The sequence below is a fragment of the Pogona vitticeps genome, chromosome 6 (genome assembly GCF_051106095.1).
Source record: "Pogona vitticeps strain Pit_001003342236 chromosome 6, PviZW2.1, whole genome shotgun sequence".
NCBI lineage: Eukaryota > Metazoa > Chordata > Lepidosauria > Squamata > Agamidae > Pogona > Pogona vitticeps.
In genome coordinates this window covers 24,321,266-24,333,427 of record NC_135788.1, presented here as the reverse complement: position 1 = coordinate 24,333,427, position 12,162 = coordinate 24,321,266, and the positions used below count along the sequence as shown (strand labels likewise).

The following is a 12,162-nucleotide window of genomic DNA, read 5'->3' as shown; positions in this document are numbered from 1 at the left end:
TGTCCCCCAGAGTTCCCATTGGACCTCCGCTCTGGCTTGCAATAGACCCCCATCTGAGGAAGAGAAGTCCCACTACTTCTTGGCTCATTCTTCCTCACTGCTTTTAGGGCCAAGGCTTGCTCCCACTTTCTCTTTTCCTTTTTCCGCCATTAAAATGACTTTTGGGGTACTTTCTCCTCCTCCTGTGCTTCTCCTGGCACCATAAGTTTACCCATCTCCCCAGTACAGGAGTTTCCCCTTTCTATCCATTCCTATTCTTCTGGTAAGACCTTCTCTTGCTTCCTTTCGCTCTCAGTCCTCTGCCCCCCTTTCCTCTGGCTGTGTTCTTATATCTCTCTTCCTCTGCTCTTCTTGCCCTTAGTTATCTTTTCCTCCCTTCCTGCCTTTTCTTCTAAAACCAGTTGGTCTTTTCCTCCCAGTTCTTCTGGCCTTTTCCAGCTCTCAGACTCCAGCTACTCAACTTGGTCCCCCCTTTTCCATGGTAGAGGGGATGGCACACAGGCAGGAGGCAGCTTCCTCTTGCTCCCTTTCTCATGGTATTATAAAAAATTGATAAAATAGTGAATCCACTGTGGATTCTGAAATTTTTCTTATGAGCAAACATGGTTGCCTTTGCTTACAGCATCAGTGAAAAATGTAGTTCTTAATTCTGTTTTACAGATTCACCTGACAGTACAATCCTAACTCAAAGAGGTTAGGAAGTGGTAAAAGCTGCTTCTTCTACCAGAAACGGCCTTCTAATTGGTGAAATACCTTTATGCTAGCAGAACTGTCTTCTGGTGGATCTCAGTGAGAGTAATTTGCTGGCATAAGAACATGAATAAAAAGAAAAAAAAGGGGTGAGGGGACAGAGAAGAGGTTTGGGGAATGGAAGAACCAATTCATTTGAGATCTAAGCTTCCTTCAATATATAGGTCCGAACTCAATATGGACACAAGAAGGCCAAGGTGAAGGGAGTCCTAGGTCCTTTCCAGTATCTCAAGACTGGGTTTAGAATCAGCCCAGCTTCAGTTGTCCTGGCATCAGCTAGTTTGGATTGTACTATAAATTAGTTCAGGTCTTATTGAAACCATTGGAGTAACTAGTAGTGCAACCCTATGAATGTGTGAAGGGGATTACCTTATTAACTGTATAGCATAGTAGTCTTAAACTGGATCTGGCCCATTGAGATGGGTTGGTGATTTGTTGCTTGTTCGATTCGTACACACAATTGTTCAAATATTCTACCATTCCCACTTAAGTACATAAAGCATAGTGTATGTGTACGGCTGAATCAGGGTTCTCAAAATTTTTGAATGTATCTGTGAGGAAGGAGCATCAATTATTTTGAAATAGTTAACATTTGATTTGGTCTCAAATATTAATTTTTCCAAATATGCTCAGTAAGAAATGGAAAAGGAGAATTATTATAATTGCTAAAATGTTTTATTGTACTTGTTCATGATAATCTTTTTCTCTGTTTTTCCTAAAGTTCCCAAACTGTTTGGAAATACCATTTTATTCAGCGATTTCTAGTGCCTGCTTGCTGTCATAATGAGAGGACTGATGAACATGAAAAACAAATTACTTTCCAGTAGGAATATTTCTTGTCTTACTGAATTGTCTAAGGAGATTATTTTCAGAAGCACATCACCAAGGTTTCTTGGTCTTAAAGCTGATAGCACCATTGATAAATCAGGAGAAGAAAATGCCATATTAGTCAGCACTCCGACCACTATGGGTGTGGATATCAGCTTGGAAATGGCAACCTGGTGTTCTCAGGAAAAACACCATAAATGGTGATCTTTAGAATTTTTTACACACTAAATGGTTTTGTAGAGAAACCATTGCCACTATAATCTCACGTTACCCATGTTACCCATAACCTGATCACATAAATCTCCAAAATCGCTGGAAATTTTTGAAAACTATTTTGAAGAGTGAGTTGGACATTATACAAATCCTGGAGCATTCTCCTGAGTGCTTTTTTCGTTCTCAAAATAATGAGAATATGGAGGAAAATGTTGCTTTATTTTTTCTTTTGAACTAACTTCCAGACATCTTGCCAAGATGCTGATCCTCGTTCCAAGGGCATTTTTCAACATTGTGGCGCTCAAACAAACTGTAGACCTGTTGGGGCAGATCTATATAGATCTTGGTGGAGAAAATCCAGCTCATTTTGTAAAGCAGATAATTTCTAAAAATGCCTCCATCCTTCTTCAGAGCAGCAAGAAAGTGACGACTAACATTCAGTTACTGAAATCATATTTACATCTGGAGAATGAGGAATTAAGGACGCTCTTGCAAGGTGAAGGAGGTGATATCTTGCATCATGCCTCCATCCTTCTTCAGAGCAGCAAGAAAGTGACGACTAACATTCAGCTACTGAAATCATATTTACATCTGGAGAATGAGGAATTAAGGATGCTCTTGCAAGGTGAAGGAGGTGATATCTTGCATCTCTCTAATGAATACCTTAAAAAGAACCTTGCAACTATGAAAAAGAAATTATTTCATGGATGCACTGAAACAGATGCCATTACATTTTTCTGTAACCACATCTATGTTCTGTACATTTCTGCCCAGAATATAAATGATAAAATAGATATTCTCCTACAGGCAAATAGTAATCTTCATGAAATACTGAAAGGCTCTCTAGTTCTTGACAAAAGCATAAAAACTTTAAGTAGTCGAACTGATGTGCTGAGAAAAGTAGGTTATGATTTTGAAACCCAGACTATTGGGATCCTTAGACTGAGTAAACCAAGATTTAAAGCTAAATTGGAAAAGATGTACGAATGTACGTAATGAAAGATGCACGGAGACATTTTATGCCCCGCCCCAAAGAAGAAAGCAAAATTGATTGAAGAAGAAAATCACCTTCAAATGTGGTTTAAAAATAAACCAACCTTGCAAGATATTTTAATATTTGGAATTGTGTGATGGTTATCAATAAAAACATGGCGTGCTCTGGTCCATGGGGTTACGAAGAGTCGGACACGACTTAACGACTAAACAACAAAATATCAATAAAAAGTTTTCCCTAAGATTTCAGGTTTTTTGGTTTAAAGATGGATCTATTAGATGTTTGTGTTACAAATTAGGAGTATATTTACATATCTTGCCATTACATTGTGGGGTTTTTCTTTCAAACGTGATGCCACATGCCATATTTTTCTGTGTATAAAATGACACTTTTCCCTAAAATAATTAGAGGAAATTTTGAGGGTCATTTTATACACGGAAGGAGGCAGTTGCATGCACGCTTGGGCGCCTCTTGCTGCCACTGCCGCCTCGTGCTTGTCTCCTCCGGTGGTTGAGGCAGCAGCAGGAGACAAGCGAAGGAGCATTCACACGTGCTTGGGCACCTCTTGCTGCTGCCTCCCCCACCCGCCCGATCACCCACCTCCAGTGGGACTGATGGGCTCGGCTCACATCACAGCCTTGACCCCTCTGGTGGCGGAGGCAGCAGGAGGCAGAGGTGGAGGCAAAGAAGCGCTCGGGCGCCTCTTCCTGCTGCCACGGCCAAATCACCTCCAATGATCGTCTCCTTAGGGCAGGGGACAAGGCTGCAACGTGACCTGGAGGTGAGCCCTGGCATTCGCACTGGAGGAGGTGATGGGCGGGCAGCGGAGACAGCAGCAGCAGGAGGAGAGACAGAGGTGGAGGAGCAAGTTGCCCATTAACTGCTCCTCCTCCTCCATCAAGGGTCAAAATTAGAGGGTCGTTTTATACATTGGGGTGTCCTATAAACAGAAAAATATGTTAATTTGCTAACTGAAGAGGCTCTGTAGGAAAACATTTCCACCACCCTACTTCTGTTACCGTTTTGTACATGCCTGTGTGAATTCCTGTTATTTACAAAAATGTAGTAAAGAGGAATAAATGATGACATTAGCCTCTTTGTGATGAGGAAAACTACAGAAATGCTATTTGGAAAACATTTGGTTTAATTTAAACTAGTTATATGCTAGCTATTTCCCTCTTTTCCCAGTGAGACTTAAAAAGTAAATTTATTAAGAGCACAGATGATTCCTGTAGTACAATGATTTAACAGGTTTTGCCCATTTATTGATTGCAAGAAATGATCATGGGAAGAGGATGGTTGGAAATCACTGTCAAGATTACTATTTTTATTGGGAGCAAATCTTTAAATATGTTATAATGCATAGAGGTAGTAGTAGCCCTGGAAATGTGAGATGTGATCATAATATAGAGGTTTGGACAGCAATGCCCTGCTTGTTAGGGGATACTTCAGGGCAAGCAGATGAAACCTTGAAAAGGAGTTGTGACTGAAAAAGTAACTTTTAAATAGCAATGAACTGAATGACCATTAGAGGTCACTGCAGAGCAATTAATAAACTTCCTATAAAAATTTCTGTGCATATATATATGCACAGAAATTTTTATAGGAAGTTTATATATAAGAGAAAAGCTGTTGTACATAATCTTGCATGCATATTCAATAAAAGAAAAATACCATGTTTCCCTGAAAATAAGACAGGTTCTTATATTAATTTTTGCTCCAAAAATGCATTAGGGCTCATTTTCCGGGGATATTTTATTTTACAGTCATGTCATCATCTTCTGGTTACTGCACAATGGTGGAGGGCAGTGTTTCACTTAGCTAGGGCTTATTTTCGGGGTAGGGTTTATATTATGAGCATCCTGAAAAACCATACTAGGACTTATTTTCAGGTTAGGTCTTAATTTCGGGGAAACGGGGTAATAATTCTTCTGGATATTTTGTGGCTTTGGGACAAATATTTGAAGGATATTCAGAGGGAGAAAGTTGTACATAACATCATCTGGTTCACTATACAAAACTGTACACAGAAATTGTGAATTGTGATGAACTTTGCAAGCTGGACAGTCATAGAGTGTTATAACTTATATAGAGCTCTGAGAGCATAGTTGATGGGTTGTATAATGAGTTGACACGCAAGGGTTGTTGGAATCTAAGGATGGCATGCATTGAATTTGGGATCCCTGCCCCCTGCATGTAGAAACATCGGCTCTATCTTTGATCTTTCTAGACCACACATTTTCATTATAAGCTAGTGGGGAGGTAGAAGATGCAGTTATTCATTAGGCCATGAAAATATTCTGCATATTTGTTCTGCAGTATTCAGAATAACTCAAAATATTTTTTTTTATTAGGAGGTCTCTGTCCTTGATTCATCAGCTGCTTTTTGTAGCTATGGGTTGCTTGACTTCAATATTGCAGTAGACCAGTGTATGTATGGCTGGGAAAGACAGTAATGTTCAAAGAAGCTGAAGGTAGCAAGTAAAGGTCAAATTCAAGATGGGTTGACTTAGTAAAGAAAGCCACAACTTTAGTAGCAAGACCATTAATGACGAATCTTCTGGAAGTGACTAACTCATAAGTTTGCCATATGTTTAACAGGACTTCACAGCACAGAACAACAGTGTCCTCTAACTGGAGCAAGCATGTTCCATTTTAACATTTTAAAGCCAATTAAATAAATAATCCATGGTTTTTGAAGAGTGAGGGAAGGAAAGATGCAAACCAATGACAAAAATTACATTACACTGTTAAATAAGTGCTTTGGGACATTTCCCTATCAGTTTTAAGGTGCACTGCACTATAAACATCAACATTTTCTTTTATGCCTCTGTTAGTCCCAGAGTTCTGTTGGAGAAAACCATGCATGTAAGGACAGTCACACAAGTCCCCACCCCCTGAAGCCTATCCTTTGCAAAATTGGTTATGTGTCTCATTTTGCAACCATTATGTGTTTGCACAAAGGAAAGCCTGCCAGAGGGGGAAATTGACTTTTATTCTCCTGCTCTGCATTTCTTCAACAAGATTCTGATGATTCTTAAGTAATTATGAGTCATAAATTCCTGACAGCATCTTTCAAGTTAGGCAGAGATCTACCAGTTGCTTTCTACCAACCAATTAAACAGTATAGTTACCACCAAAGCAAGAAGTACATTGACTGCAGCATTGTCATAATATTACTTTGTCACTGTTCTTCGAGGGTATTTCTAAGACCGTTTCAACAATTGCATAAATAAGAGCTTGCCACTGGGTGGCATTTAACAAAGAGTTTCAGTCATACTTGTAACACTTTTACAGACTGAACCTTTCTGTATTCACATACTGCATGGCAATATGTACAGTATCTTTAAAATGTCATAGATGCACACCTGAAATGTGCTGTGTAAAGCCACTTCATATACTTGCATCTAAAATCTGGTGTGACAGCAAAGGGGTTTCCCTGCAAGCATGCCCTGAGAGTTTGGACCTTCTGATGAGTAAAACAATTTAAGACTTCAAAGAATAGAAGAACTTTTATGGGTTGTAAGACTAAAGGTAATCATCACAGTTTGTAGGGTTACTGTTTACCGCATTTTGGCTCTCATAAACTATACTGTGCTGTCCTAAAAATAAAAGAAATGCTCCATTTTTCTAGATGTTGGTCATCACAAAGGTGGGTATTTCACTATCTCTATTTCTGTTACATTAATTATTTCTGAATGAGCATAAATGTATATTCACATGTACACGTTTTATACATCTGTTGCTTACTGTGTCTTGTCTCCTTTTTTGGTGATGTAGACAGAACCAAACAACAAGCTATTTACCAGATCTAGACAAAACCAAACACATAATTCTTCCTCGATCCTGGTCAGAAGATGGCCTGTCAATTGCTGGCAGGCCCTAATTGTTTAGATATTCATTTGTTCTGCCCTAGCTTAAGTGAGACACATCAGCATTCCTACCTCTGAAGTCAACTGGGATCTTCTACATAGCCCCTCTATCAGGGTCTAGATGAGATGGTGTGTTCTGTTAGTGGATTTTGGACTGGCTAGATCACCAGCAGTCATAATTCCCAATTTCCTTTGCTTTGTTTTTATTTCGGCCAGTGACCAAATTAGCAAACTTTCCAAAGAATGGGAAAAAACAGCACAAAATAAAGCTGTCACAGATGGATTAGTAGGAGGTAAAGGAGTTTCATAAACAGCTGAAATTCTTAAGTAAGAGTTACGGAAACGGTGATGAACTTTTAGGGACAAATTGCTACAAGTTTGTTGCAGGTAGAGTCATGTGATTCAATATACAACAGATGATGTACAGGGAGACATCATCTTTTCTTAACTTGCAATAATTCTCTTCCAAAAGTTACGCCATTGCACAACGGGATTTCAGACAAGAAACGTGAAGCTCTGTCTTCTAAAAAGAAATTACTGTAACTGGGAAGGGTTTTATTGTTTTGTTTTTAGGAATGGAGAGATTGGCAGCAGCATGGAACACACAGAAGGAGATTATGTCCAATTGCTAGCGCCTCTGTGGGTTCAAAAATGTCAGAGCTGTAGTTGGAGCCAAGAGAAGAAGTCCTGGGCATGTTGTATCTCTAGTATGCTAATTCATGTTTATTCGCCCTCAGAGGTAATGGAAGCGGAGAATACAAAGCATAGCTGAGATGTTAACAAAAATTCTGTGTTTGCAAAGTAATGCACTGAGCGCTAAAACTATCTTTGGTACTCAAAACTGCTTGAGGCCTTCATTCCCCCGATACATTTATTTTGTTGGTGTGCACCATATGTTCCTTTAAAAATAATTTGTTTTGTAAAATGCTGTTTCACTTGGAAGAACTGTGAGACAGAAGGAGAACTGCCACCAGCTGGAATTATCAGAGCTGCAGCTGTATAAAGAGCCCTTTAACTATTATGTTATTGCCATCATGGAATTGATTGCCGGCAAATGTAAAAATGTTGAGCATTTAGTGAGTGAAAACATAGAAGAGTCATTAATTAAAGGGGTTTGTTGTGGAAGCACTTTGGACAAGCCCTGATTACGAGGAAGGCTGAAGTTGGAAATGTCAAGATGGCTGGCAGTAGAACCTGCCTCCCGCCCCTCAGTTAGGCAATGTGAGTGAGTTGCGTCAGGCAGCATGTGCTGGGTGGAGCAGAAATGTTGATATATGTTGCAAGGTGGAACTGTGTTCCTGTGTGACTTTGTCTACACCTCCTAAAGCAATGGTCCCCAACCTTGGGCCTCCAGATGTTCTTGGACTTCAGCTCCCAGAAATCCTGGCCAGCAGAGGTGGTGATGAAGGCTTCTGGAAGTTGTAGTCCAAGAACATCTGGAGGCCCAAGGTTGGGGATCACTGCCCTAAAGGCATGACCAGTATTAGTGTGAGATTCAGCAGCCAGTCTGGTCTCACAGTTTCTGTACAGTGGGAAAGGGAACCATATTTTCCCCACTCTGAAAGCGACAACATCTCTTGGACTAGCCCTTGCTGAGAACAGTGTTTTGTACCATGAGTGTTCACGAAAAAAGTTAATATTTAAAAAAGCATAAAAATCTTTATTATTGATGTTTATTATTTTGGCCCCAAATAACACAGGCACAATATATTTAAATAAAACAGGGGGCTTAACAAAGCTTTCTTAATGTCTTTTGATAATAAAACATCCAAATCAGACTATCTGACCATGTTAGAGTGCTAGCTGAACTTTTGAGATCCCCACATTTAGAGTATATTCAGGAGTTTTATTTCTAATGACTAGTTAGCTGCATTCGCGCTTTTCTCATTAGTGTTACTCTCCATTCTGGATTGTCCATCTAGCTGAGGTTGTGTTTAAGAGTGGTAAAACGGGAAGGTGGATTATAAGATGTCTGAGCAATGATGATATAAATGAAGTATTATATTGGCATGGTCTACCTTGATTATCTGTTTTCCCAAGAAAACTGTATTTTGTCATATTCATAAAATATGGGTCTTTGCCAATCATAGGCCAGCTTTGGAAAAGGATTTTTTCCCCAGTACTGCAACAGGGGGGAAAAAGTTAAATGCCATTGTACTTCCCACATTGCTGTCATTTGTATTTTATTTAAATATATTAAAAATGCAACCTTTGTTTCTATCTTTTAAGGAATGTTAAGGGAAAAATGTACGTTGATGGCAAAATACTTTTAAAATTTGGTTCATTCAAGAGATTGATTTTGCCTCTTCTTATGTGCAGTTGCAATATATTTGGAGAGTAAGATGTGTAGGAAAAAATGTCCACTAAGTCTCCATGGGGGTAAAATAAATGGAAACAGAAGATAGCTATGGAATTTCAGTTGAGGAAAAGGGATCAGGTAGGTGATCAAAAGGGGTAGAAAGTCAACAGATCTAGCCCCGGAGCCTATTAAAATGTCCCATTTCTAAAAGCTATACAGTTATCCTGGACACAATCCTGGATGATTGAAGGCACAGGCCAGTCATGGGTGATCAAAAGTACATCTGGCTTTTTTTGGTCAAGGTGTCGATTTGCCCACTTTGACTGAAGCTCCATCTGGGTGCTGAAGGTTAGGCAGCATGCATGCTTTTTGCACAATGCATTGCTTTAAAAATTGTTCATGGTCCTTGATTTGCAACTGTGGAGAAATTTTGCATACATTTTTCATGACAGATGGAGAAGCTTTGAAAAAGACTGGTTATTCTGCAAGTCCATTGCTTGCTCTTCTTTATTTAGAGCTCCTGAATTGCAAGAGAATTTTGAAACAGAGTAGGTCCTGTACTCCTTTTTAACAAAGAGCCTGCCTGACTCTTTCCTTTAATCAGGATTGTGCACAATTATAATCACCATAATTGGATCACCTGCATGGTGATAACATTGCCCGTTTCACATTATTTACCTTAACAAAAATTCAAAAACAAAAGCTTGGGAAAAAAATCATGTTGCTAAAATAATATACATATCTGAAATAAATGAATGCTGAATGTACACACTGAATGGAGTAATCAAATCCATTATTTCCTTAACAATGATCTTTTAAAAGGTTCTGGAACCTTTAAATTTAAATTTGATGGGATTGATCAGAGTAGACATGAAGATCCTACACAATAGCTGCAACCTTGCTTAGCATAGTAAGTCACAACTAGAGTCAGGCAGGCCCATTGAATCAGTAGTGATTTGGTCAGTTTAACTGCCCTGTAAGTTCAATAAGTTTATGCTGGTTGTGACTTGCTACTGGATTTCAGATTCATTCCACACCTGTTCTCTCCTGTCTGAAAAATATATGTATTGTAGAAATAAATTCTTCCCAATCCTGAAGGGCAGTAATAATGTGTAATAAGCTATTATGCTTGGTCTTCATTGAAAAATAAAATCAAAGATGTCTGATATCTATCTTGTCCTTTCACCAGGTAGGTGTGTCCAGGTGGGGTGGGGAGTCGCATTGTGACATGTAGGCATATTTGAATGCCTAGAATGAACCACTAGAACAGAGTGTGTCTGTGTACATTGAACTAACAAATAAATTTGGGACCCTTGCCACCCTGCAGACTTCATGGCACCACAGGAGGCTTGCAAATTTATTCTCGGAATGCTAAAAGGGGCTTTAGTATTATATCTTCATGGCATCTGAACATTATTTTAGGTCTGCAGCTATAATTATTTTCCTATTTCCCCCTCTAATAGGAAGTGGGGCAGGGGCGAATTAGCTACATTTCAGGACATCAGAGAAACTCTTTAATGTCAATGTTGAAGGGGCCAAGGGAATCCGTAGTACCACCTAGGATGCAACCAGGGAGTGAATAAAAAAAAATTGACAGCTAAAGAATCCTCTTTGAGTTCCACAAAGAAAGAAGCAAACTTTATAAGGAACTGATGACAGTTACGTTGATGGTGAACTTGGTGGGCTTTCTTTTAGTTACTTAGAGGTTATTAGATTTCTTCATATGATAGAAAGACATTGAAACAGTTGAAATTTCCTGTGGTGCAATGATTTTTAATGGTTTGAAAAGCTCTCATTGTAAAACCAATGTACTGTTGGGAGACTTTCTGAAGGTAACTGAATACTTATTCCTGAATCTGAGAGCTTTACTAGATGATACTGTCAATATGTGGGGATGGTTCCCTTAGGAGATAGAAGATTCCTGTTTATTCTTCTCTTAAACTACATATGGCAAATTGGCTTGACTTTTGCTTTGTAATAAGTTTCTGGGAGGTAAATGTAGCTATCTTTGCATGTCTGGTTTATTCATCTCTGCTCTGGAAGATTTGCATGCTTGGAGGAAAAGCTTTATAAGAGGGAGAGATGGACATTTACTTTAATGTGACCCTCATTTTCAGAAAAATTACCTTTATGAATTTTTTAATGCCACATGAGTAATTGGAATTAGGGAAAGTGTTAAGAGACCAAAGCTCTCATCTACCTCTGCCAGCACGGCCAGTAGTCCAGGATAATGGGAATTATAATCCAGTAAAATCTGAAAGGCCATAAATTTCTCATTCCTGGTGTCTATATACAGCATTTTTACTGTTACTTACAGTAACAATAAAAATGCTGTCAAATGACTTGTTAAAGAAAGGCAATGAAGAGTCTGATACTATTTTAATGTGTAATCTGTAAATCAACGAATGTTAACAACCCATGACAATGGGTGGAGAAGGACTGCAGAAGTGGGATTTTCACTCACCCCTCCATCATTTGTCCATCTAAGGAGCCTATTCAAACCAGGGGTAAGTGAAACCAAGGTGGAAGATATATCAGGGGCCTCCTACCAAGTCTCTCCAGACTGAAGAAGCTACTTGGAAGAGTAGTGAAAGGTTTAAACCTAATAAGAAAGAAGTCCAATTGCCATGATTCACCTTCCAGATAACCTCACCTGGAGAACTGAGAATCTTCACAGATTTAAAGACTAATGTGTTACACATGGTGTAAGTTTTCTCAGACTGCCTCCATACATCTACTGAAGTGACCTACAGTAAAAATGTTTATGGCCAAGAAAATACATTAGTTTTTAAGGTACAAGACTCTATTTTGTTTCTGTTGCCACAGACTAGAACGACTCTCTGCCTCCATGAAGGCGATTCATTTTCCGCTGTAAGAAATGTGTGTCTTTGGAGAGATTATTCAGATTCTCCCCCCTCAAAAAAAGACAGAATGCATCTGCTATGGAGATGGTTTCATGAAGAATTTCCTTCCCTAGTTTTCCCCCCAGCTGTTAAGTCTTGAAGCAAGTACACTGAAAATACATCTAGGCAGACAGTGTGATTCAAAAGTCTGTGATGGATTAATATGAAGAAATGCTGTAATTCTAGGCACATTAGAGACTACATCACACTTGGCACATCGGGACTTCTGAAAAAACAACATAGAAATGTGTTGTAAAACTTCAGTATTCTAAATCTTAATTTCTAGAGATTTTTCAAAGGCAA

General features: G+C 39.0%; 1 protein-coding gene across 1 annotated transcript; it reads left to right on the top strand.

Annotated features, from left to right (window-relative positions):
• Nucleotides 1–1,876: 1,876 nt before the first annotated feature.
• Nucleotides 1,877–3,003, top strand: MTERF1 (mitochondrial transcription termination factor 1; the record flags this gene model as incomplete). The annotated part of the gene is given in 2 exon segments (XM_020785145.3): nucleotides 1,877–2,003; nucleotides 2,006–3,003. Coding segments are annotated over 2 exon segments (909 nt in total), but the record flags the coding sequence as incomplete, so codon positions are not given.
• Between the last annotated feature and the right edge of the window lie 9,159 nt (nucleotides 3,004–12,162).